This window comes from Phalacrocorax carbo, chromosome Z (genome assembly GCF_963921805.1).
Source record: "Phalacrocorax carbo chromosome Z, bPhaCar2.1, whole genome shotgun sequence".
Classification (NCBI taxonomy): domain Eukaryota; kingdom Metazoa; phylum Chordata; class Aves; order Suliformes; family Phalacrocoracidae; genus Phalacrocorax; species Phalacrocorax carbo.
Genome location: NC_087548.1, coordinates 73,750,767 through 73,778,682, shown reverse-complemented (window position 1 = coordinate 73,778,682; position 27,916 = coordinate 73,750,767). Strand labels below are relative to the sequence as shown.

The window sequence follows — 27,916 nt, the reverse complement described above, 5'->3', positions numbered from 1 at the left end:
AGGATTGCAAAGAGACACTTGAGGACAAGAAGAATGTACAAACTTCAAAATCTGTGGCAGGACAAGCATTAAAATATCCAGATATCATGAACCTTGGAAAAACGGAGAAGTAAAAAAAATAACCTATCTCAGACCTTGAAGCATCCTTCAATATTTTACTGGTAAAACACTATTTGTATAAAAACAGTTTAATTTTGTGTTGAGTGTGGGTGGGAAATGAGAAGGTTTCTCCTTGTTGAACTTGGCCTTTTGAGCTCTTAATAAATGAAATACACCTAAAACAACAAGGTCTTCCATCAGACAAAAAAAAAATATGCCATTGACAGGGCATTATTCTTTCCAAGACAAAAAACCCAACACAACCCAAAATCCTTTCCTGAATTTGCCAGAAAGCCTTTGAAAGGATCGTAAACCAAATCCTGCACAGATGCTAGGGGGTTCTCTCCCACGATTTCCCTCCCTCCACACAATTTTTCACTTCTTTTCTTTCTGTATATTTAATTTATCTTTCACCTCATCCCCCAGGGAATTACAAGGAAACTGTATCTGTGGTGGAAAGCACCTGGCATTCACCTTGCAGCTTGCTGAGAGACAGTTTAGTCTACCTAGAGGTGGCACAGAGAAAAGCAACTCAAATGAAGATCTGGAAGGGCTGTTTGGAGGGCCACCAAGAAAGTCCAGCAAGAGGTTGAGCATGCAATGACTAGAGGAGGGAGCAGCAGATCCATAACCATGTGAAGGCTAAGCAGTTAAGAAGAGGAAGGCTTTAAATGGAAGTGGAAGAGGCTGATTTGCATCTGCTCTTGCTGAGACTGTCTCATCTGCCTGTCCTGTCCTCCCAGCCACACCTGGCCTGAAGGAGCAGATCTCAAAAGTCACAAAGCAGGATGGGGGCATTGGCCCACGTGATGCTGAGGAGTGCACCGAGTGCTCTAGGCATTATCATCCCAACTGTGCTGGCTACCTGAGCTCCTGTTCTGCATGCTGCCTTCCGTGTGCTGAGGCTGCATCCTACATTGCTGCGCGTGAGTATTTAATGTTAACAGATCGCCATATAAACAGTCTGACTTTGCCAGCAAATGGTCCTCTAGGACTTAAAACAAAAAATCCCTGGGGCATTGCAGTGTGCTTTCATGAGGCATGATTTATTTAGTAATTGTGTATTTTGGCTTTTTGCTCATTATGTCCAGCAATCAAGTTCCATGGGGCTGCTTTACATTACACATGCCATGTCATGGAAAGCCCAGCACCAGGGCATTAGTCATGAATCACGAGAGTTTGGGGAGAGGAAAAAATTGAGCTCTCTTTTTATATTTGTATACTTAATAATGCCCCAAGTGATTAGTACTGCAATATTACCTTAGGAACACCAACTTTATTTTCTGCTATTTTGCTGAAGCAATCACTTGGTTTCTCTTAGTATATAAACAATTAGCTACTCTGACAAAAGACAAGGGGTTAATCAACCCTTTACTTATGACCTCTTTTCTTCAAAATGTGAAATAGGAATTAGCATAAAAATAGAGTCTTAAACCAGTAATGTTCAAAGAGCATTGAAATAATATGTCTTTTTTTTTTTTTTTCCAATTCTTCCTCCTTCCTATGGCTTTGAAAATCTGTGTGTGGACACATTCCTTTCTATAAACAACCCAGCCAGCTTTGGTTTAGTCAATGCATGACCTTCTACAGTTAAATCAGAACTGGGGACACATTCCATGTGCAGCAAAAAAAGAAAGGAAGGGGAAGGTAAAGGGAGAAGGAAAAGGGAGAAGGGAGAGGGAGAAAGGAAAGAAGATGGAGAGGAAAAAGAAGGAACAGGTTTGTTTTTTCTGTGCAGGAACACTTTTCTATGTTGCAAAAAGAGGAGGCCTGAGGTTAAAAGGTGCAAATGTGGACTTGAAAGGAAAGAAGGTGGTCAGGTAGGAATCAGGAACAGCACTGATTATTAAGTGATTTACTTGAAATAACCTGCCCCCTCATTCTCCCTGTGTTTCAGGCCTGTGCTGTCTCCTGGAACAGACCAGCCCATGCCTCCACACAGACACGCTTTTTGAATAATTCCCCTCCACATCCAAAATACCAGCTCTCCCGATGAAGCTTATTTCTTGCACACTCCATATTACACATGCTAAATACTTTATTGTACTAGATACAACCTCTAAACATTTACAGTAACTGCACTTAATAGCAAAATTGTTTGCCAGACCTCATTGGCTCTCTCCATACTTGTGAGTTATAAACATGGTTTTGTTTAAACAGGAAAACAAATGAGCAGATTCCTGACTCTCCCACATACACTTCTGGTTATCAGAAGTTTATCACAGGCAAATGGGAACATTTCATGGAGGCTCTTGTTAAAATGCTGGCAGCTTTTCAGCGGGTTGGATTTCCATATACCACAGAAGACAGCAGCATAGTTTAATATCCTTGTTTGGGTTTTTTCGTTGTTTGTTTTGTTCATATCAATCTCTTTTTTTTCTCCTTGATATACCTAGAAAACTGGACCTGGATGAATAACTTCTTAGAAAATCCTCTAAGAGAAGGAAACAGGAGGAAAAAAGGGCACTTCTTGAGGAGTCATGGCTGGACAGGTATGAGAGTTAATACTCTTAGCTGTTTATTGGAAGTGGACTTTCCAATCAAACAGCAAAGCTGAACAAATGAGATTGCAGTTGCAAAGCCCCTCTACACAGACATCAGCATATAGCACAGACCAATTGCTGATGACAAGAAGTGAACAGAAAGGGCATGATAGACAGACTTGCAATTGCAGATTGCTTGACAGGAAAGGCCTTAAGGGGACCAGAAAGGAGAAACCTGTATTTGAGTTAAGTTACTTCTGCAGCAGTTAGGAAAAAGACAGTCTGCTAAAACTCATCTCTGCCAGCTCCATCCTGCCTCATGGTCAGAAAGGACCCAAAGGAATGACAGGTATAATGGGGACAGGGTCATGCCTTGGTGCAGCGTGGGGATGATTCCCTAGAGAAATGCCTTTGCCAGCTCTGCTTTGCACTGCCTTGATTCACAGTGATTGAAAAGACAGACTACGGGTGTTTGTGTCAAAGCCTCTCCATCTGGTGGTGTCCTCTTTAATCCCACCTGGTGAGAATGATCTGCTGGGGGGGCTTTTATTTCTTTCAAAGAAAAAGCAGCATGGTTTTAGTCCACAGGCACCTCCTGCAGTGAGAACTCCAGCTGGCTTTAGAGTAGTTAAACCTGGTATCTGGTAGAATACTTCTGGATCAATGAAGAGGCCAGAAGAAGCTACAAAACCTGCCTCAAAAGCAGACCCCACTTGAGTTTCTTGTGGCAGATTGCTCCTGGGACCCAGACTGGCCATGGCCAGGCACACCTGACCACCACAGACATACAGACCAAAAGACATACTCCTTGGAGTGACCTGAAAATCTCCATTTATGTGCAAGGCTGTACTAGGAGAAATTTATGCTTATACTGAAAAGTTACTTTGGAGGGGAAGCAGAACTAAGATACTGGATGTAAAAATATGTCCTTTCCTCTTTGACACCCAAGTTACACAGGCTTAGTTTGCACCATGAACATAGTGTGCCTGCTCTTTCTTTTGTTTGCCAAGTGACCTACACCAAGCCTTCGCTGTCAGCTTGTTTAAGCATTGCCACAGCTGTGACTAGTTGGGAAAGACAGTTAAAAAAACCAATGGCAGACTTTGGGGCAACTATTTAAAAACCCCCATTACTAGTGCACTATGGATAGAGAGGTGCTTGGTTTTAGGAATCACTGAAAAATCTCTCAATGGATCTGCCCTTTCTCCTTGTGCTTGCTATCTGCCCAGCTTTGAGCACCCCAGTTAGCAGCCAGCCTGATGCTACCAAGACATATCAAAGAACATGCAGCAAAAAAGGGGTTGACAAGCAATGCAGTGTGTGTCAAACACAGAATATATTTTCAACTTTTCATGTAAATACTGTGATTAACAGCTTTGTGGACCAATGGGTCACCCAGCCTTTCTATATGTGGTAGCAACAAGTAGTTAAAATTTTACTCAATAATCCTTCATTCAAAGACAATCTTTTCAGTTAGTTTTCATACTTTTCATGCCACTGAAAAAATGATGTAGGAAAACCATATTTTCTTTGACCTGCAAATGATTTCATCAACCATATTCCTTTTAATACACAACTCCCCATCACCACAACTGCTGAAAAAAACACCATTACATTTGAACTTCAAGAGGAATTACTTGGACTAGAGGCAGCCTAGCAACAGAAGAATTTTAACGACTGTGGGAGGATCGTTGGTATTTTAAGAAGCCTTCTAAAACCTTTTGAAGGATCTGAGATAAGTAAAAGTAAGTGGAGCAATTTTTTTTCCCTAAGTGCTTTGCACCATGTTTTCACATAGCAGAAGTGAGCTCTACAACTGCACAATGAAGCTGGAAAATCTGAACAGAGAAGCAAAAGTAAAAAAAAAATCTGAGACGAACCCAAGTGGCATGGAAACCACTCTAAAGAAAAGAGCAAATGAATCCTTCCACTCCAAGCTCTTGTTTTTATTCTCTTTGCTCACAGCAGCTTTAATTTCATTACCTAGCAAAGAAACACTCAATCCACAGATCAGATTTCTCAAGGATATAGGGAGATCACATCAACAAAGCAAAACACTAATTAAATTTTTAAACAGCAGCCACATGCTCAGTGAGTTCCTCTAGTGGAATTGTACAAGCAATGTTTTCATCCTGTTCCCTTTGATCTAAAGCATTGCACTTCACCTTTTAGAATAAAAAGCCACCTGCTGCCAGAAGTGCTCCCAGATTAATCTCCCCCATGACTGAAATTTAACTGCTGTTAGGGGTTCAAAAGGTCCAGCTTCTTGAATTGTCAAATGCCTCCTTGGAGAAAGGCTGATCAATGTACCTGGGCAGCAACTGCCACCTGTCACAAATGCAATGAGAAAAGAACAGCCTCCTTGGGCTTCTGTCTTCACACAGGACCTCTGGAGCCACCTGCATGTCATGAACGATTGCACCACTGGTTGAAAATTATTCACCTGCAGCTTCTCCAAAACCATTGCACTTTCAGCACAGTAAACTGGGGTGAATGATTTCCTGCTATTTCTTAGCATCATCCTCCCATGCTATCCAGGAGAGATTCAATTAAGAGCATGGAAACAGCAGTAAAAAGGACACTTGGAAAGGGCAACCCCCCCAAAAAATAAAGTGTTTATAATGTACTTCTTTTGTGGGGAAGTTGGGGACATGAAAAAGTGCTCTACCTGAATCCAGGGAAGAAAGCAACTCTGAGCACTCTTGAGAAAATTGTTTTTCAGTCAGATGTCTCCTGTTTTTGGAGGCACTCTTGTCCTCTCCTTTCTTCTGCTTACCTGCGCTAGCTCAAACATCATGCAGGCTCTAAGAAAAATTTATGAATGGCTTAGCAAGCAGATGCTTTTAATGACAAAGTTCACACAGCCTGGTCTTCTCTTTCTCAGTACAGTTATGTGGATAAAACACCAAATCAACCTCTGCATTCACTTGCTCACAAACACAGTCAGAAAAAAGAGCTGTTTTGTCCAAAGCAAGTGTGACATTCAATATGTTGGTCAACTGGAAGATAACGCTGTGTTTTTCTCCTCTGCCCACTTCATCTTCCACAGTGTCCACACAAATTTGGCTTGACAGTACAGGTGAATTTCAGTTTTACTGAAAGCAGTGGCAAAACTCTCACTTTATTCAGTGGGGACAGGTTTTGCTCACTTGCTGCTCTTCCCTCTCTCAGCAAGGAACTGCCTTTTCCAAGCAAATTTGTGCTTGGAAGCATAAAATCCAAGCACCTCTTCCCAGCAAGAGATGCTAAAAACTCTGCTTTTTTCTGGGCTGTCTCCCCTTCGTTTCTTCCCTACCCAAATGGGATAATATTGTCCCTTACGTTACATTCCAGTATGTTATATTGATGGATACACCTCTGATTTTTTTTGGTTGGGTTTTTTTTTTCCTTTTGTTTTGTTGTTTGTTTTGTTATAGAGGCAAATTACAATGAGGAATATGGCCCCAGGAATTTGCTGTTGATATATTTTACATTGTTAGGAGAACACACAGTTTCCCAAAGAAAGGTCCCAAGTTTTCTATCAGCAAGATCCTATCTTTGCTCACATTTACCCCTGTCAAGGAGTTTTGATTAATGTCACTGATTCTTGGTAACAGAGACTCACGAGTGGCATTTCTCTTCGAAACAGCCATATATGAAAAAATCCATCTGTTAGCTTAGCTATTCATATCAATGTGCATGTGCAGCTTTTACATGTAGCACAAATCAGTCATTTACAATAGACTACTACATATGTTGTCTTGACTTGAGAAAATAAAATTGTACCTTGGCTTTTACTAGCCCACTGCTTTTGAAATGAAGGGTATATAATTTAAAAGATACCCTAAAACTATTTCTCAGTGTGAAAATGCAGAGGGTATTTTGTTTTCAGTTACAAGACAGGTTCCATAAAAATGCATATATTTTTTTAATGTTAAAAACACCTTTTTCTTTCTGCCATGAACAAGAAAAGCATTCCAATGCTATAAATATTTCTTTTAAGTCCACTATCCTGACCGTAGCCCTTTAAGAGCCTTAGGGATGTGCCCTACTTTAAGAACTTGCCCATGAAAAACTTGGGACCCTTCATATGTTACACATTTCATATCGTACTTCAAAGAAGAACGTTAAATACCTTGTGACTAGAGTACTGTTTATTTCATAATCTAAACAAACACTGGAATACAGTCTACGCTTTTCTACTTTCCTGCAGACTTTACAATGAGCTTTTTTTTTTTCATAATTAAAACAATCTGCATACACACAGAACATGCATGCTTTCTAACACCAGTAATGAAGGTATGTAGAGTCTGTTTCCATAATCTTCCTGTTGTCTGTATTAGAAAAAAATACTTTTGTTTTTACTGTAGTTATGGCAGTGTGGCTAAAGATATGAAAACTAGGGCACAGTTTTACTCCCTGCACAGAAAATGTTCATCACAAGCATGCTGATGGTGATAAATATTACATGTCTATTAAATGAAAGGCATACTTTATCCCCTTTACTCCCTTTTTAAAAATACTAAGTGGCTACATGTAAATGCAGTGAAGCAGGTATAAGCTTAATTAATCAGAGTTGATTCAGACTGGCACCAAGATGCAGCGAAGTCCGACGAAGTCTCAGTGAGGCTTTCCATGGGCTATCGATGACCTCTGCCACAAGGCATCTGCCTTCTACTTTCTGAAAGTAGAAATCAAAGGCCTTGCAGCACAGCCAGTCCTGCAGATGAGGTGGACCGCGTCGGTGTGTTGGGCTCCCTGGAAAAGAAGCACTTGTAGTCCATTAGTGTTTAAGAAAACCTTGTGAGTGGGTTACCTTCCCTGGGGCCGTGCTCCCACCCCGCTCCACAGCATAGCCCGCTGCTTTTCATCGGCCGCACAGCTGGCTGTGATTTTACACCACTGAGTGGTCATTGCTGTGGACGCCAGCCAAGATGGTGTGGTTGAGCGAGGACGCTGACCGGTCTGAGCCTTCGGTGGGGCCGTTGGCACTCTCACTGCGCTGGCAGCAGAGGATCTGCTTGAAGGTCGCACTCATCTCCTTGTCCCGGTATGAGTAGATGATGGGGTTCATGGCGGAGTTGAACTCCGCCAGGAGCAGGAAAAATTTTTCATAGGCCAGGACGTTGCACTGGGGACAGCAAACATCGAGGAGCAGCAAGACTAATCCTGGGGTCCAGCAGATTATGAACGCACCTAGGAAGAGAAAGAATAGACAAAACACACCAAAACCCACAAATATACTAATGCACCGTTACTTGTCAAGGCACTATGAGAACCATCCAACTGGAAGTGGCATCAGTTAATTTTGCTCTTTCAAGTGTATGTTCCCACACTATTTCTTCACTGACCTGATGAGAGGGCTGCCTTTCAAAGATCTGTAGATGGTTATGGGCAGCACATCAAAAAAGCAAGGCACTCCCCCTCACACTCACCATCTGAAATGTTCTCTGGCTGGCAAATACGTTTGCATTTAAAGTTGATAATGAGGAACATTTTTTCCCTTCAGCAAAAGATCTCTGACTAATCAATCTCTTGATCAGGGGAAACAATGCTGCAATTTGCTTCTCAAACTAATAACAACAAAGAAAACCTTTCTGTGAGTGCTGTGACTGAAGCATCAGTAATAGAGAAAGAGTGGTGCAGGCAGCAATTCTCAGGCAAAAGAAAGCCTGGGTCTTGTTAATCCATTTCAGTCCCATTATGTAATGGAAAGTCCTAAACACACACCCTTCTTGCACTGAAATGTCGTCCTTCAACAGATCTACTTCTTTTCTTAGGGCTCTATTCAATAGAAATTCAGAGGCTCCTCAGGCTTCAATAGTGTAAATGCCAAAGAGCCTTACCCTGATTAAAATGCTTCCCCCTCCCTTCTCTGCTTTGCAAAGCTCTGAGGAGGATAAAGCCCAGCACAAAATTCAGAGTTCAATGCAGAAATGAAATCAAACGCCTTGTGCTTTGTTGGGAGTGCTGAGTTAAACAAAGATTCTAAGTCCTTGCAAAGTTTGAGAGGGTTTAAATATAAGCACCACTGGGGAAGCCCTTAAACACCAATCATGTCAGAAGGAAGACAGTGCTCCTGAGATTTTCCAGACTGACATGCTTGGCTGAGGTGGAAACCGAGGTCTTATCATCAGTGGGCAGGCTTAGCACAGGCAGCAGCAATAAGGGATTCCCAGCACTACCCGGTGAGCACTGTTTTCAGACAGCTTCTCCTGTCACTGGGGTATTTATTTGTTAACATGCTGCCTCTGTTTTTTTCTTCAGTGATGCTCTCTACAGGTCTAGCAGCTGACTACAGTCAGTCTCCACAGTGTGCAGCCTTTTTGCTGTGCCTGCCAAGAAGGTGCCAGCTATTTCCAGCTTGGGCCATGGCAGCTGTAAGCTATGCAGACACCTTTCTGTTTGGATACCAAACCCACCTAGATCAAACAGAATAACATTTTCTGAAGGCTTTGCAAACATGCAGGGTGCACTGGGCTACAGACATTGGTTGCCAACATACAAAAAAGGATCCCTAAACTTAGCTTGATTGCAACTGATGGTGCCACAGTACCACTCAATGCCTACCACTTTGCTGATGAACAAAGCTTGCAAAGGGAAAGAAGCTGAGAGGCAAACTGCCAGCTGCCAGTACAAAGCACTGATGCCTTTGGCCAAATGACTTTGTTCGGGGCTGGCAGCAATTTTGTAGAATAGGGATGAAACTCTCCCACGCCGAGGTGGCATCAAACACATGAATTCGTTTCATAGCTTTTGTTTGCAGTTCTTTCAGATTCCAGCAGTCCTAGAAAAGAGAACTTGAAACCCATGCAAAGGACTACAGTCTTTTTCCTTTCTTTGTACCTGCTCCCAGAAGAGTAGAAGACTGCATCTCTTTATTTGCAGGATTGTCTGGGTTGATACATAGGCTGCCCTCTGCACAGAGAAGCTCTGCTGAGCTGGTTTCTGCAGTAACCAAGACAATCTTTCAAATTCAACCACTCACTGCTGAAACTGTGCGTGCTGTGTTCAGTCTCCTAGCTAGTGAGGCAGCGGTGGACTTTGTTCCAACTTGAGCATGTATTTTCTTCATTACAGTCTGCCTCAGAAGAACAACATCAGAGACGGGAACACTGCAAGTCATGGGATCTACAGTCAAGGACAAAAGACGATGACAGCATCCTCACCAGGCCTGTAGCAGAGAAGTCCAATGTGGGAACAATGGAGCTGACAGGAAAGCTCTCCTACTGTTATTCAAAGTTGCAATTGAAAGCTTCCAATTTTCCAACAATTTTTTTTTTTAATCTGTTGTTGAGAAGCTAAATATGTCAAACTGAATGTTCTGTTGCTATCATTTTGGGGTATGTTAAAGGCAGCAACAAGAAGAAGCAGTACAGTAAGACAGGTAAGCATTTATTTGCCCCTGAGATAGCCCCGAAGTCTTTGACAGAATTCCACATGCAGTCCACTGCACTAAACACTGGTCTCAGGTGGAGTTTCTGAACCTCTCTGCGCTCCTCAGTATCTCAGATAGTTCCAACAACCTACATTCTGAGGCCTGATGAGGTTGTACTCATGAAAAAGTAGACTGTGGTTGAGCAAGCAACTAATGCTCTGTGCAGCTCATGCTACACTGAAAAAAAGATAAAACCAAAGCGTTGCCTTCCCACTCAGCTCTGGAAGTGAATGGAAGTAATTATTCTGCAAGTTGCCACCCTCTGCACACACCAGGACTGGAGCTGGGTTGGTGACGTGCTGGCAGCCAGGGTGTCAAAAGGAGAAGAAACCCAGGCTGCCCAGCTCCAGACCCACTTGGGTAAAGTGGGCTTTGTGCTGCCCTGGTCCCTGGCCACAGACCACGCTGACTTTCCAACCTGTTTCCTCCATGCAACAGCGGTTGCATCAGAGGAGTACAGAGCATCCAGGACTGCACCTTTGTGCAAACAGGGCTAGCTTCAGGCTTCTCAATAAATGACTCATTTGTTATGGGTAAGTAGAAGCCATTGAAGGCAGCTGCATTCAGTCTAGCAGGTTTTGTCATGGGATCCCATGGGATTTTCCTAGTGAAACTTCCCACCATCCCAATGGCTCCTGTTGTTCATTAAGTGAAGTGCTTGCAAATGGTGTCACAAACAATACCTTGGGTTTTCTAACTTGTTATTTAACTGTCAGGACCCTGGAAAATACTGGAAAGCATCACTCATGGTAAGGGCATGTTTGAGTTAGGTACAATGCAAGGAACATAAAAATGTCAGGCTCCTACTACTTCAGATTTAGGAAACATCATCTCTTAGACATGGAATTCTTTCCCTGGAAGGAAAAAAAAAAACTTGGAATTTATTTTTCCTACTTCTTATGTGGAATATTTGTCAAAGTGATATGAAGCTAGAAGTGAGGCTAAAGTCTCCCCCTTCCAGAAATCTGTTGTGCATTGGTTTCATCAAAATTGAAGATCTAAAAATACCAGATCTAATAAAACAATGAGATCCAAAAGCTTCCTGCTGTCATATACTTAAAAAACCGTAAGCATACATCAAAATCTTGATGCATTTTTCTGCTCAGGAACAGAACTGAGAGGACTACAGTGTGAGTAATTTCCAGGTTCATCTCAACATTTTACAAACTCAGTCAAACCCACATTACAATGACGTACAAAACAGATCTGTGACATTCAGTGAATCAAATCTGCTTGTCTTCATGGATATGTCATTTTCATGCCATGGCATTAGGAAACCCCAACATGCATGAATAAAATCGCAGGTGGTATGTCCTTGGGTGGCTGGAGAGCACTGTTGCCCGGACAGATAGCTCCTTGGGGTGACACCTCCAACCCTGGCAGCCCTTAGAGGCACAGGCACTGCACAAAGCTGACCAAGCTGTTCAGTTGCAGTAGGAGGAACATCCGTATGGTGCATGGCCAAGGTCTGCCCTGCAGGTCTGGCAAGAGCGGGCCTGGTGAGGAAGAAACACCCATCATGCTGAGAGGGTGAACGGCTAGCCATGAGACAGGAAAGCTTGAGGGAACCAAAGAAATAGCACTGCATTTTTTAAAAAGATTTAAGGAGACAGGAGGGGAAGGGTCTCTATAGACTAAGAAGCACATTTTGCAGCAGGAAGTCTGAGCTACAACAAAGCATTCATGACACTAATCTCATTTTCTTTGCTGTGTGATACCTCTCACCCAGGGCTGAAACTCCAGCTCCTTGTGCATGGTCTGTCTTGCTCTGCTGTGGCAGCAGTCTGCTGAGGGCTTTCCAAGGACAACAATATGACTACATCACATCTGTCTTGAACCCTTGTCTGATGCACCAATGCAGGTTGTATTTCCAAGGTAGTTGCATGCTTGGAAACTCCTGGGTAAGCATGGCAAGGCTTCACAGCAAGATTTGATTGCAAGAGAGTAAAAACTGTTGTGGGCAGTAGGCATATGAAACCAACCATGATAAACCACACAAAAGTGAGTGACTAGAAAAACAAAAGAGAAAACAACTCCAAAAACCAGCAGCAGAAAAGAAACAAGCTACATGAGAATAAACCCTGATGAAATAGTCACTCATTACTAGGCCCTTGGTCCTCTCAGGAATGTTTGGAAAATCAACACAAGAAACTGTAGACAGTACAGAAAGATAAATTGGGGAAAAAAGGATATGATAGAAAAAGCCTCTTAAAATACTGTAATAATTTAAGGCTGTATGGCTGTTCTTGACTGATAGATCACCTCTGTGCTACTGCAGTCAAGCATGCCTCCTGCTTTAGTTTATCACTAAGCACTGACCATTCAGGATGACTTTTTTCCTGCCGGTGGAGGCTGTCTTAAATTGATGCCTATATTTAAAAGAACTTGGTAAAAACCAAAGCAAGTAAGAGCCCCCCCTTCTGAGAAGCAGACATACCCAGAGGATCTGACATAGTTAGTGGAAAAGAGGTTGAAGAGGGGGAAAAACATTGTCGTTTTGTCTTGTGGAACTTTCTTTTGTTTTCCAAAGAGCTGAAAGGCAGACACTGCACAGATCCAAACCCAGGCTCAGAGAATTGACTTCCAAGTGACTGTCCCCCTACATGCATGGCAAGAGTATTTGGGCCAGTTTTATCCTAGGGGTGCAGATTAAATAGTTTTGTTGCTGCTGCTGCAGACAGAAAGTGAGCCTTGTTTTAGCAGGACACCGATCAACTGCAGTGTATTTTTGTGTTAAGCTTTGATCTGCAGCAGATTTAAGAAGTTCACAAACAACATGCTGGAGGCACAATGGCACCCAGCCCCTGGGGACCGCACGGGACCAGCCTGGCAGGGGGTGGCATGAAGAATACCATGAGGCTTGCCTGCTGTCCCCCTCCTGGCAGCTTCCCAGGGCCATGGTGTCCATGTGCCACCCTGGGGTGGGCAGCAGGTCAAGGACTCAATTCAGCCTCCAACAACCAGCCTGGATGACAAGAACCTGCATATGGCCACCTCCCAGTGACCAGACTGGATGGCTACTTGTGAAACTTCTCAGGCTAACGCGCAAAGCATTTCTTAAGCAACATTTGGTTTGTTGTTTTTTTTTTCCCTTTTGCCTTGCACAGCCTAAGTCTCCATTTATTCCATGAACATTTATTTTCCTCTAACTCGCAAGAGCAAAATAAAAGAAGCACTTCTGCTCTTCTGCTCCTGCCAAGTAACACACCACCATCCCTCAGAGGCTCAGATGGGATGTGGCTCTTGTCAATGCACACCTATTCTGAAACATCCCTTTTCTCCTGCTTAACCATATTGTGCACCTTTCGTGTGCCCTCTTTCACACCCATCTTGGGTGTTGATCCTGACTTTACTGTTTTCTGGCATAGCCTCATACTCACCCTGCAAATTGCCCATAGAGAGAAGTGCTTATGGAGGGGAAAACCATGGAAAGGGCCTCTTTTAGGGAGTGAGGGGAGAGAATGAGGGAAAATAAGATCTTACTTGTATTTGCAGTTTTGCTAAGATTACAGAAACAGGATAAGGCACTACCAGAGACCTACTCTCCTGAACTGCAGGGACATTTATGTTCTGCCACTGTTGCCCACCACCCCCTGTCCACCCACTGTCCTCTCCAAATACCCTCCTGTTCTCAGAGTGGCACTTGTGACGGGCAGCTACACCACCTCTTCCACTAGGACAACAGTGACCAAGAGAGGAAAGGACACTGAGCATCACTGTCAGTTACCAACAGGGAGCAGGGTCTTGTTGCACTTTCTGCAGGCGGAAAGCAATGCTATGGGGACATGATTTGTTTTATTTAACAAAACCATAGCCAAAAGAGGGCTACAGAAATGCCTGGCATTTTTCACATCCTAATACAATCCCGCCCTCAGCAGGGAAAGCCACTTGCTATGCTAGCTGAGGAGCAAGCTCATCAGCTGCTACACAACTGCATTTCTTCATGCCCTGGCCATCTGTAAGCTGTATCAATAACCCTCCTTATCACACTGTGCATTATCTTGTGCGTAGGATGAATAGAGATAAGTACTGCATGAAATAGCACTTATTTATAGCTATGTAATTTTCCCCAGATACAAACATTAGAGAACAAAATCTAAAATGAATGCTGAATTTCTATATATGCAAAAGATCCATGAAGATAATTTATCACGCTGTAAATATACAGAGTGTAGGAATAATTCTTCTAATTCTAGTCTGACATCATTTTCACCAGTTTTGCCACAACATTACTACAATATAGCTTATAGTTCTTGGTGGATGAAAACACAGTTGTTGCTGTTATTTGTAGTTTCTGCTGGAAACAGGCAGCATTGGGGTAAGGTTTGCTTCCACCCATGGAATTTTTATGTGAAAAAAATAACATGTGGCTACTACATGTGGACCAGATTAACAAATGTAAAATAATCCTATGCTAAATTTGGCAAAATCTGCAGAACTTCAGATATGAAAGACTTGCCTCTCCATACACAGACATCAAAAGGCTCAGGGAGGATGACAGTGAAAGTCCTTGAAATATATCCCAGGCAGGGGAGAGCAGCATGCAGCATGCTTGTAAGAAAGGTCTTGTTGAAAAGCGTGTTTTCATAAACCCCTTCATTTATTTAAGGAGTCTTTATTTAAGGAAGCTGTATGAATCTTGAAGGAGAGAGAGATTCGTAGCACACTCCTGCAGTTTCTGATTGAGTGCAAAACGCTGCCTTCTCTGGCATGGTTCTGGGAGACTTTGATGCAGTGGCTCCTTTAGGTTTCAAGCCAAACATTTCTCTGGTGGGGTTTTGTGTGAAAGGAAGGGGGGATGTCTCCAGCAGTGTAAAATAGGAAATGAGAAACAAAGCAAAGTTAAATAAAATCTACATTCATATTCATGCAACAGTATCTTACATGTACTTCTCATAAGATGATTTGGAGCAAAAGGACCCAAGCAAGTAAGAGAAAATACACAGCTAGGGGGTATACGGGAGGATATGGGTGGTATGAGCTATCAGTCTGTCTCTCACAACTCTGTACTTGCCCCACCTTTGGGGACACCCATTCTAGTCTCCCATGAGCTGAACAGCTCTGAATGTGCAGATTATAGATAAAATCCTGACCTCAGCTTTTCCAGGTGTCTGAACTCCACAAGAAAAGTTGACAGGTTTGCCAGACTTTTCAGTCTACAGCACCCATGGTTTGCAAAACTGTTTCTGCTAGTACTGCATCCGTTCCCTGATTTCCTGCCTTCTCCACAGCTATATGCACATGCACATTCCAAACTCTTCCTGAATCCTGTTCTGGGATTTTGAGCTGTTGAATTTGGTCAGTCTTTGCACAAAATAACAGCTGGATCATGAAGGAACACAGAAATTATGTCTTGCTCCAAACCTTATTTCCCCTTCCCAGGAGGAATACAGTATGTGTCTGCTTCAAACATCTGTCTTGACCTTTAAACCTCTGTATAGAGAATTAATTCGGTGCTTAAGGCACAGCTATCTTTGTCAACAAATCACCCCCTCTCTGAGGACCCTGGCTTGCTTCCCTCTTGAAGTATTTATCCATTTTAAAACATGCTAATGACTTAACACGAAAGCTTCCTTGGGGCTCTGCCTGAGCTCTAGCTGGGCTGGGAGGAGCAGCACGCCTTGCCCCCAGAGAGTGAAGTTCCAGTGTATGTTAGCATCACCTCATTCTGGGCCTTAATATTTAGTATTTCACCTGTTCATCCCTTTAACCCTCATCACCTTCTTTCTTTTCAGAAAAAACAAGATAAAGTAAAATACTCTTCCTAAATGTACATAGAGTCTTAACCACAACAGATACTCCTGCCGGCATACAGACTCCTTTGTACCAGGCTGGCCCTCTGCTCTCCCTGTTCTCTTCCAATGTCACATCACTACATTGCCCCTGACAATTTGTCATTTAAATACTCACTTTTATGAATTCTTTGGTGAAATCTTTAGGTCAAAGCCCTCCTTTTAAAGGAGATACATTTCTGAGTCTGCTGCACGTAGGGGCAACTGAAGACACAGCTGACGCACCCTGGCATTTCACAGGGTGCTGACAACCATTAGCCAACAACGCCACTGGCACCACAAGCCACACAACCACTGTCTCTGAGCATGGACAGAAAACACCTGCGGTCAACAGGGCTGCATCCACAGCCATTGCACCTTCCCACTTCTCAGGGTGGCTGACACCTTTGGTCTTATCTTCCTGCTTCAGTTTGCAAGCCCAGACCAGAGGTAATGAAGAGCAGGTTTCTCTCAGTAGGACTCACAAATGGCAGCCGTGGGAGTCCTGACGAGCTCGCTGTCTGCAGCACTTTGCACTTGCTGCCCTGAGTGCTTGCTGCCAAGTGCTGTAGGCAGGGTACGCTGACAGCCTCCTGGCTTTCCTTCTGGAGGTCCTGTCTGCTGGGTATCTTCCCACCTGGACCCTAGGTGGCCTTTTCACAGATTCTGGCACCAGCTGCAGGTGTTTCAGGTACTGCATGGGTCTCCAAGCCCCTGCATATCTTTGTGGTATCTGAAGATTTTGAAGTTTGAAAAAGCAACAGACAGAAAAGCCTGGGGAGGACTGATAACAGAACAAAACAAACTGAAGAGAAAATGAGACATGGGCAGAAGCAAGCCATCAGAACTGACCGTTTTATTTCATGCTCATTAATCTCTAGCCCAGGTAAAAGCTGGGTGTCATTCTCTGCCTGCTCCTTGCAGTCCTGAAAAACGAGTTTGCTGATCTCTGGCCAGCTGATCTAGCCGCCTTCAAGTGTTACTTGGCTGACATGTCTGAAGGAGAAATCAAGTACTAATGCAAATGGAGGAGACCAGGACTATTTTTCAACTGACACCTGCAAACCAAAGATGTTCAAGTACCTCCTCATTTCAAATGTATGCTTGTCATGGCTCTAAAGAACACCTTGCAAAGATGGCATGTGCAATCTGCTTTCCAAAAGAGAAAATCAAAATCTCAAGCCTTTGGCAATTTATCCACATTCATTTGAATGCCTCAAATCAAAAGGTTGTTAAGGAAAAATGAAATTCACCACTGATCTAGTGACTGCAGGAGAGAGATGGTAGTCCCCCCACCGCCCCCCACAAAAGAAGAAAGTAAGCCTTTTTTCTATAAAAAGCATTTTAGACAAAAACAGGAAGTCATTAAATGCCAATGGTCAGAATTCCAACTGATTTCTAAATTCATAAAGATATGTGAAACTGATCTCTGAATAAAAGCCTGGCTGTTGCCAAAGCAATCTGAGTATTTATCTCTGCATAAAGACAAACAGTAGTCCCTGTGGAGTTTTGCTGTTGCCAAAAACCTGACACACAGAGGAAATTTTGGTGTCTTTTTCAACTTTCAGGCATTCTAGATGAGCCTTTGTGCTGTATTATGGACACAAATGTTCCAACAGTCCCAAATCAGCAGCAGTAGCTTGGCTAGAAAAGGAGCACAAAACCCCAGCTGAGAAGAGGCTCCTGAGGCTCATGGTACTGGTGTCCCTGCGTCACTGTGACACAGAACAAAGAAGAGCAGGCAACAGATGTCTGGGGACAATTAGAAGCAAGAAACTGCCTTTCAGCGCATACCTGGCATCCTACTTCCATCCACTAGTCCAGACTTAGCCAGGATCCTCTTTACAGGCACTGAATGCTCACAGTCATGACTTCGGGCACTGGGTCACCGAATAGCAAGAGGACCCTGTCCTAAGGGTCTGGGTAAAGCTTTCAGGTTCCAGATGTGGGGCAGCTGGAGGAACCAGGTCTGGTGGCAATGCAAACGTGTCTATGCAAATGTGAAGGCTCACCACAATAGGTCATCTGAGGCAAGAGTGGAACAACTGGCACCCTGCAGGCAGGGCTCACAAACCGGACTCTGTTCTGCCTGCCTCCACAAGGTATATTTAGCATGCTTGGGACCTGCTTCTCTAGTACCTGCAGTTTTCAATCACAGAAAAATCATTCACGGCCATGTTGAAAAAACCATGTTTTGCCCACTTTTCCTTTGGAAATCCATATACGCCCTGTGGTAGTCTGGTACTTTCCCAGGGACAGTCACAATGCTACACTCAGACAATACTGTTTGTTTAGCAGATTTCAAACAACTTTGGTACAAGAGATTGTTTAATTGTATTTTCTTTTGTTGTTAAGGACATTAAGCATTACTGGTATTATGTTTGGATAAACTCCAGTTGCAACACAAGTTTCCAAATGAAGCATGGGTGGATGCAATTTAATATGTAAAGGACTGCTTTGATTCTTACATAAGATGAAACTAATAATATTCTAAGAAAAATATTAGCCTCTATCTGCTTCCTTAATAGGAGTAAAATTTGTCTCTCCCATGCTAGTGCCAGACTGTGAATAGGAGAAAGTGTTAGAAAAAGGTAGAGATACTTAAAAAGACTGTATTATATACCAGCTCTACCTCAACTGCAAGAAAACTGTGTATGTCTTTATTTTTATATAGCCACACTGCAATTTATCTGATTATAGCTAGTTGGTTAAGCTGTGTTATACATTCCTTGAGGCAACTGCATTAAGTCCAGTTACACAAAACAGTTTTAAGAAGCGGAATCCACCGTGACAGCTGTGCTCCTCTGGGAAAACGAAGAGCATGAGCTCTGGAGTGAAGTAGGCCACAGGGGAAAAGCCCTTTTTGTTAAGGGGATGTCACTCCAGAATAAATATTCCTGGAAAATCAGTCTGTCTTTCGGATATGTTAGGATAGCCTCCTCCTCAAAAAGACCTCCTACTCTTCATCTGAATGTTAGCAAATGAAAATACTGGCTTAAGCACAAGCAGCCTTGGACACACTGTACATGAACAATGTCACTACAGTAAGTCACCTGTATACCTCACCACCCAGGTGGTGTCAAGGCCGTACAGATGTCCCTCGGTCTATCAGACTACCAGCGAGGTGTCTACAAATAGCAATGATAAAACAGAGAGAGGATAAAGCCTCATGATAGCAGACAGACATGGCATTGCACTTCACAAGAGAAGCACTGAGTGAAGAACTACCCAGATTTTGCTTGTGGTAAGTATATACTGACATCTAATCAGAAGGGTGGTTTCCAGGTTTTAGCACTTAATTCTATGTGTACTCACTTAAACCTGTCTAAATGAGGCTGACAACTTGGGCAGAAAATACAGCTTTTAGTCTATAATTCTACGCTGAAGATCAGACATGGTTTAACAGGATGCAGCTACCTCTTGGTTCTCACAGATGCCTCTGAATTCCCTCGGAATACCTAATTTCCCCTGTCTGGACAAGATGCCATACTGTAACTTAGGTGTTAGGGTGAATGAAAGATTAGTGTTTTATTAACTCCTATGAATCCAGTCTCTGGATTAATTAAAAATACTATCAAGCAGAAAGAAGCACTTCAGCAGTGTACAGTAGGTACATTTTTCCCTGTCAGAAGCATGTTTACCGTCCTGCAGCATATGATTTTACTGCAGTAACAACAGCATTTCCCATACTTAAAATGGGAAATACAGTGAACAATTCTGGTAATGTTTCATTGGTGTGGTAAATATCTCTATTTCATTGGCAGCCTCTCTGTGATTTCCTTTATATTTACCATTAGAGAATCTATACTGATTTAAAGTGTTCAGGCAACCACAGAAGACTGCATTGATAAAATTTAGCCTTTTTTTCAACTCATAGCTTCAAGAATCACATTGCCAAATGATGCATTACACTGGGGAGAAAAAGGTGCATCTTCAGCTATCTCTTTCTATGACCAGCACACAGCTGTGGAAAACCCATGTTTTCATGCGAAGGAGGCTACTGGGGGAGTGATGCTTTGCAGAGTTCTCTTTTATGTCATTAGGTCAGGCAAAAACCAAAGCAAGGGAGAATTCAGAATGCATTAGACACCCTCATCACTACAAACAAGGGAACCCCAGTCTCATCCACTTACGGGGTTAGCCATTAAAGCTACTTCTGGGTTAGACAAGTGATGTGCCCTCTCACTATGACTTCTCTTTCAGTTCACTTACTCCCACCTACTCATGAAGAAGCAATTGTATTGCAGCAGAATACAGAAATACTTTCAATGCCAAAACTGGGCCGATTCCCAGACACCTTCATCTCTTTCAGAGGTGTTCATGAGAAGTGCCAGACAAAGGTCATTTAAATCCAGCCCCTATCTACCAAGCAAGGAAGGAAGAAGTGTTAATATTGCTGCTTTCTCTGTAGCATGCCTTGACTGCAGCTCGGCTTTGTCCTGGGTCTTCTGCTGCTGGGTATGAAAGAGCTGTCTCTGTTCCCATTGAACTCTTGGTCTCTCTAATAAGACTGCCAAAGACGACAGTAATTGTTTTCTACTGTCACCTGTCTTCAGACTAAGGGCAAAGACAACTTGTTTCTCAGTGACAGAGAAGGCAAGCTGCTGCAAGGGCAGAGCTCCTGGCTGTGCTCATGCAAGCACTCCCCCTGGACCTGCCAGGGAGCATGCTGCTTCTGCAGGGCAAGAACTTGAAACTTTTTCCTTTTTAGCACTCTCTGCTTGCCAGTGACTTCAGTCCTCAAGGGATAAGGGACTTAAATGCCATTCAATGTAAAATCTTTGGCAGTTGAAAACGAAACCATCTAGAAGTTTTCAAAATACAAAAGACATTTTAAACAATTCTCTGAGATATGGACCAAGCCAATATGGTGATTATTTACATCACCATTATGTACATCAAGATGATACCTTACTTTTTAAAATAACAACTAATAACAGTTTGATCAGATGTGGCAGATCAGCTACATACAGTGCAGGCCACACCACTGGTTGCCAGAGGCAGAAGATACCTGTGAAAGCATTTGCTTCACCCTTGGAAAGCCTGAGACTGCATGCAGAGAATAACAAAGCAGTGGCATCCAAAAAGCAAGCCTAATTTGTTCTGCGTGCTCTGAATGGCCCTTAGATCCACCTAATCCCCTCTGCACAACTGATCCCGCAAGCTATGCCCACTGGCACATCTGCACAGCATGCTGCTTTGATGACTCCATGGTAACAGGTTCTAGATGCAGGGTTGAGCTGCCTGCTCGAAGAAAGGGGATGGCACATAAGCAGGGAGCCAGCCGTCAAAGAAATTGTAACTCCCTGACTTCCAGAAGCAGTTGTAAGTACAGTCGAAAATGGTACAGCTGCATTGAAAGAAGGCCTCTAAAAGAAAAACAAAAGGCTCCTCCATACTCTTTCTGGGGGAAACCACAAGAAGTTTCTGCAAGTTTATTAGTCCTCAGAAGAAGGTCTTAGCACTGCTGAGGCCGCCTACTGTATTGCACCCTTCTGCTTTCAACTGCACAGTGTTGCGATCATGGATGCAGGTTGCAAAATAGAAAACCTAATAGAAAACCTAACTAGCATAACACCAGCGGTTGCTCGTTGATGAAAGAGGAACTGAAGAACAAAGACTGCTACCAAACCATAAAAGCAATTTCCAGCTCACCTATGGGGCTGAGGAGGCAGCAAATTGAGATACTAGCAGAAGGGGTGAAACAGGGCCATGATGATTAAAGAAGACACCTCCTCCAATTCCTGCTGCCAGTTTCTGAATTACTCCATGTTAAAAAAACCTACAGCACCAAGCAGACAGGCAGTGCCCACCGGCATTGCTTAATGGTACCAGCACATGTCCAGGAGGTGGAATGTGGGGACACAGGAAATATGTTTTATTGCAATGCTGGCTGAATAAAGCACCTACACCGAGCACTCATCCTTCAGCACACACCCAAAACAGTACCTGCAGGATCATTCAGATGTCTTAATTCCACACTGCTCATAGCAGTTTAAGTCAGATCATTTGGGGACAGGCACACTGATATAGGAATTTGCAAGATTTCTGCAGCTGGTTTTTTTAGCAGACATTTGTGGGTTTACACCTAAAGCAAATGGGAAGCTGCATGAGATAAACTGAGACCTTTGAGGCAAAAGGCTCTCCACTGAAGAATTTTTGGGTTAAAAAAAAAAGTAAAAAAGCAATTAGTACATTGTAAACAAATTACTTGCAAAGTCCTTCGACTCAAAGCAATTGCTTCCAAGATGTACCTTTGCTGCTCTAAATGAAATACACAGCTTTACTTCTTCAGAAAAAGAATAAAACCCCATAGCTATTCAGCAACACACTCAAGGAAGCTGATCAGGGTTGACCTAATTTTAAAATGTTTTAACAATGAAAGGAATATTGAGGTAACATTGAAGTAAACTCCAACACAGCAGCAGTGCATAAAGGAGGTATATAAAGAAAAAGCTCTGATGCAAATTCAGATCAGTCAGCCTTTACTGGACTTCACTTAAAGCTCCTGGTGGTACTTGCTGGCTTCTCAGCATTTTACACAAAGCTCAGAGCAATAGACATAACAAATCTAGGGTAGCAAAATTAGGGATGAATACAACAAGGCAGAAAGACAATTTCAGTGTTGTAGGAAAAGCCTATGCCCCCAGCCACTTGTATTTAATAGGCAGGCTTTGTAACCTTGGGATTGATCACAGCTGTGTCTCAAAAATTAAAGAGCCAAACCAACCAGCACAACAAGCTTCAGATCTGCTGGGTTCTTACTAGCTGGTCTGCAAACTAGGAGAGGAGGAGGTGAGTCGGTCTCTGGTACCTCTTGGAGAGGCAAGTAACAAGGGATGAGTCCACTAGTTTCTTCTCCAAAATTAATCAGCGTTCTGCTTCCTTTATCACTTGATGATGCTGTGTAGGCACTAGCATTCTCTCTGCTGTCCTGCCATCTGAACCCTGATATTGTAGCTGTATTCATTAATGCTCTGTTTATGCATATGGGAATACAGGGCTGGAAACAGGGTAACAACCAGGGAGGTTTTTCCTCTGAACTGGGCATGGGAGCTCCCTTGAGATAAAAGCCTGCTACTATTGCCCACTGCTTTGACTGTCCACTGGCATCGATGGTCCTTATGTAACTGCAATTGGCTATCCATGACTTTCATAAAAGAAAAAAAAAAGATGTCAGTAAGTTAACCACAGCCTGGATGTTCCTCATATCCTCTTCCATATTCTGCATCACAGAATAATGCCTGTATTCATCAGGGTCACTTTGGGCAGGAGTTCAGGGTTAATGGTAGAGGGTTGAATGTCCCAGGGTTCAGTCGTGTCTGCCAAACACTGCTGCTAGCAGTGGGTCTGAGCTTGAATGTTGCTGCAATGCAAGCATTTGGAGTGGAAAGTTCAGTCATTCACAGTAGATGGTGCAAGGTGTAGGCAAGAGCAAACATGTCAAAAAGCAAGGAAATTAGTTTGTCTGCAAAACACAGTACAGACTGTGAAGAGGCTTTGAGATCAGCAGTAAGATGACCACATACAGTACAGTATGTACAGGGAAAGGGAAAGGCAGAGGAAAGTATACTGAGGCCTGTAAGAGCATTGCACATCACTGCAACAGACGCATGTAAACTTTTACAGATGCAACTTGAAACTTAAATTATTTCCCCAGAAATGTTCTGTTGAGACATGTGTAAAACAGATTAAAAGAGAAAACCCCAAAAGCTGTTTACAGCAGAAGATGGCCATACGTGACCTGCCACCTCTCCATCCTTCTTCCTGGCTGTGCTTTCTAAATTTTGTTACACTATGGACAGTTGTCCATACCATTAAGCTGGCATCACAAAAGCATGAGCTTTCTCCTTCCTGCACAGAATAACCAGCAGCATAAACTTGCTGACAAAACCCTTCTTTGCCACAACTCTTAGGTAATTTTTCTGAGAACATTCATACTTACAGCAATCTGCAACACACTAAAGAGGGAGAAGGAAAGGAGGGCAAATTAATGAATGGTACTGATGTCTCTGGTTCATTTAGCGCTGTGTGGCCTTTCAAAAGCATCTTGTTATCACAGGGTTAGAAATTATTTAATGCCACTGGCATTGTGCTTGTGTTGCTTGGCTTCCAGAATACCTAACTGTTCGGGTTTTTTTTGTTTTGTTTTGAGGAGTGGTGAAAGCAAAAACACCAGCCTGCCTCCATGCCAAGGGAAGTGACAGGACTCTCTGAGAGTCCTTGCTGGAAGATGCCCTGGAGGGACCAGGAGAAGGAGCCAGAGCAGCCTCCATTTGTGGCTTCCTCAGAGAAAAGGGTCAAGCAGTTAGTTCACAGCGTTCCCCAGGGAGACTCATGGCCACCCTCCATAATGCTCCCTGGCACCATGGCATTGCCAATGAGCCAAAAACCTTGCTCATCAGAGGCAGACCCAAGTCCCAGCCCGAACTCTCTGCCCCAGCCATCTGTTGGGGGTCAGAGGCAAGAGAATTTGAGGGCTCATCTTCCCAGTGCACACCCACCACCTACACCAACAGGTTTTTTTTCTCAAGCATTTGGAATAACTCAGGGACAGGACACAACTGGAGGCAGTTCCTGCCAATGCATCACGTGCAGACCAAGGGCACATTTAACAGCTCTTGAGAGCTTATGAATGCTAAGCAAGTCCTGGAGCCAGAGCTGACACTGCCACAGAGAGGGCAGTTGTGGTCACAGCAATGAGGGATCCCCTGGAAACACCTCACACCAAGGGCACAAATTGCAATATGCATACACACCCTTTCATCTCAAATTATTAAAATAATCTAATACAAGTCATCTCCATCTAAATTAAAGAACAATTCCTATGTGAAGTGGGCTACCAAGTAATTAAATATTTCCAGATGTTTCTGGTTCAGGAAGTTTCCAAACCTATCTCTAGCCTAGCAACTTTTCTCTCACAGCTCTTTAAAATGCTGGCAATGTGCCTGCCTTTTCCAAGCACTTTGCGTTTTATTTTCCTGGCGCATGAAAGATAGAGGTGTTTTAACAAAGAAAATATACTTCCAAGCTTCCAAGCACGTGGACTTTTTTTTTTTTGAAAATGGTCAGTCCATGTCACGGAAGTGGAGAAGATTGTTTCAAGATGCGGTGACATACATCTGTTATTATCACAGATTTCAGCACATGCAGAACTCCACCATATCACTCTATTGCAAAATGCTGCCTGCAAAATTACATATGTGCAGCTTTACAGGCAATTCTATCAGGATACTAGTGTGGTTTCTACGCACTGTACTAAGACTACTTTCTTAAAGCAAAAAAAAGACCTCTTTAAAACAATATCAGAAGCCTTCTGCTTGTGCTGACTTTTTTGTTGTAGTTTCTGCTTTTGTACATATGTCTGAAGAGATGCTCAATGAATGCATCCAGCAGACATTTCTCTTTCCTGTTTGAAAGCAACAACAGCAAAAACAGGCAGGGAACTTAAACTCCAAATGAAAAGAAGAATGTCAAAGCTTCTCTGATAAAACCTCTGGCAAATATTTTCTTTAGTAATTTTTGTTATTTTTGGGGGGGAAGATCTGCAGTCAACAGTTTAATATGCAATGGAGACATCCCATAGCTGACACTTTGCAAGATTCCTGCTACTGTATGAGTCAAGGGTAACTCCTGATAGTCAGCCTGTGGATGCAGGGGACCACGCTTAAAACTTTTTGGGGAAAAGCATATTGTTTCAAAGAGAAGTGCATAAGGTACAAAAGCTTATGAATGGATCACATTCATAGTTTTAATACATTTCATCACCAATTTTTAAGGTTGAGGCCAGGTTTTAAAATCTGTTCTGTGTCCCTGCTAAGATTTCACCAATGTTCACAGTGATATTGTGGTTTTAACACAGCCAAATGCAGAAGTTGTGCTTCAGTCAGCTCTGGATACAGCTCTCTCCATTCATTTTAAATGGAGAAAGAGATGTGTCCTGGATTTGGCTGGGATAGAGTTAATTATCTTCTTAGTAGCTGGAATAATGCTGTGTTTGGATTTAGTATGAAAACAATGTTGATAACACACCGATGTTTTAGGTGTTGCTGAGCAGTGCTTACACTAGTCAAGGACTTTTCCAGCCTCCCATGCTCTGCTGGGTGCACATGAAGCCGGGAGGGGAGGGGGCACAGCCAAGGCAGCTGATCCAAACTGGCCAAAGGGATACTCCATATCATGTAACGTCATGACAGTATATTAACTGGGGGCAGTTGGCTGGGGGAAGCAGCAGTTGTGGCTTGGGGACTGGTGGCATTGGGCAGTGGATGGAGAGTGGTTACATCACTTTTTTTACCCCTGGGTTTCACTTCTCTCCCTCTCTCATTGTTTTCCTTTCCATTACATTATTATTATTATTTTATTTTATTATTATTATTTTTATTTTATAATTATTTTATTATTATTTTTATATTTTAAATTATTAAACTGTTCTTATCTCAACCCATGAGTTTTTCCACTTTCCTCACTGATTCTCTCCCCCATTCCACCATGGGGGAGCGAGCAAGCAGCTATATGGTGCTTAGTTGTTGGGTAGGGATAAACCACGACAGTCCTTTTTGGTACCCAATGTAGGTCTCAAAGGGTTTGAAATAACCACAGCTTTGGTTGGAATGCGTTAGATTGAATTTATAACTGTTATTGCTGTTTGGTTATTAATCTAAGCCACCTTCTGTGCTTGCCATGGGGCTCGCTTGCCTTGCTGTGTATTAGAGTCTAGTGCTCGTTAGTGGCTGCTTTTTACTTTCGCTACTTGCTGTACTGCTGTACTGCTTATCACCTTACTCTGCTGTGCCTGGGAACATTTTGATAAGAGCAATGGCCATGCGCCTGGGCTGGCAGATGACCAGTGTGGAAGTCTAATGGAGAGTGGAGATTAACAGCAGACTATCATGGCCTGAATGAAGTCATGCGGTCACTGTGTGCTGTTGTGCCGGATGTGCTAGAACTTCAGTACGAACTGGAGTCAAAGGCAGCCAAGTGGTATGCCACAACGGATATTGCTCATGCATTCTTCTCAATCCCTCTGGCAGCAGAGCGCAGGCCACAGTTTGCTTTCACATGGAGGGGTGTCCAGTACACCTGGAAGTGACTGCCCCAGGGGTGGAGACACAGTCCTACCATTTGCTATGGACGGATCCATAGTGCAGTGGAACAGAGCGGAGCTCCAGAATACCTGCAATACATTGATGACATCATGGGGCAACATAAAGGAAGACATTTTTGAGAAAGTAAAGAAAACAGTCCAAATCTTCTGAAGGCCATTTTGCCAGAAAACAAAGTAAGATCAAGGGACCTGCACAGGAGGTCCAGTTTTTAGGAATAAAATGTCACGATGGGCATGGTCAGATCCCAATGGAGGTGATCAACAAAATAGTAGCCATGTCTCCACCAACTAGCAAAAAGGAAACACAAGCTTTCCTGGGTATTGTGGGTTCTTGGACAATATTCCAAATTACGGTCTGATCGTAAGCCCTCTCTATCAAGTGACCTGGAAGAAGAATGATTTCAAATGGGGCCCTGAGTAACAACAGGCCTTTGAACAGATTAAACAGGAAATAGTCCATGCAGTAGCCCTTGGGCCAGTCTGGGCAGGACAAGATGTAAAAAATGTGCTCTAAATAGCGGCTGGGGAGAAGGGCCCTACCTGGAGCCTCTAGCAGAAAGCACCAGGGGAGACCCAAGGTTGACCCATAGGGTTTTGGAGTTGGGGATAGAGAGGGTCAAAGCATGCTATATGATCCATTTTCCAACTCAAAAAGTTATATTGGCAGCATACGAAGGAGTTCGAGCTGCTTCAGAAGTGGTTGGTACTGAGGCACAGCTCCTCCTGGCACCCCGACTGGCAGTGCTGGGCTGGATGTTCAAAGGAAACGTCCCCTCCACACACCATGCAACTGATGCTACATGGAGTAAATGGGTTGCACTGATCACCCAGCGGGCTCGAGTAGGAAACCCCAGTCGCCCAGGAATCTTGGAAGTGATCATGGACTGGCCAGAAGGCAAAGGTTTTGGATTATCCCAGAGGAGGAGGTGACACGTGCTGAAGAAGCCCCACTCTATAACAAACTGCCAGAAGATGAAAAGCACTATGCCCTGTTCACTGACGGGTCCTGTCGCCTTGTGGGAAAGCACCGGAGATGGAA

General features: G+C 43.3%; 1 protein-coding gene across 1 annotated transcript in view; it reads right to left on the bottom strand.

Moving 5' to 3' along the window:
- Positions 1-4,513: 4,513 nt before the first annotated feature.
- Positions 4,514-27,916, bottom strand: part of LPAR1 (lysophosphatidic acid receptor 1) — a 68,834-nt gene continuing 45,431 nt past the window's right edge. The window contains exon 4 of the mRNA XM_064437893.1: positions 4,514-7,757. Coding sequence (XP_064293963.1) covers positions 7,456-7,757 — 302 coding nt within the window. The 3' untranslated portion in view covers positions 4,514-7,455. The remainder of the gene's footprint in view (positions 7,758-27,916) is intronic.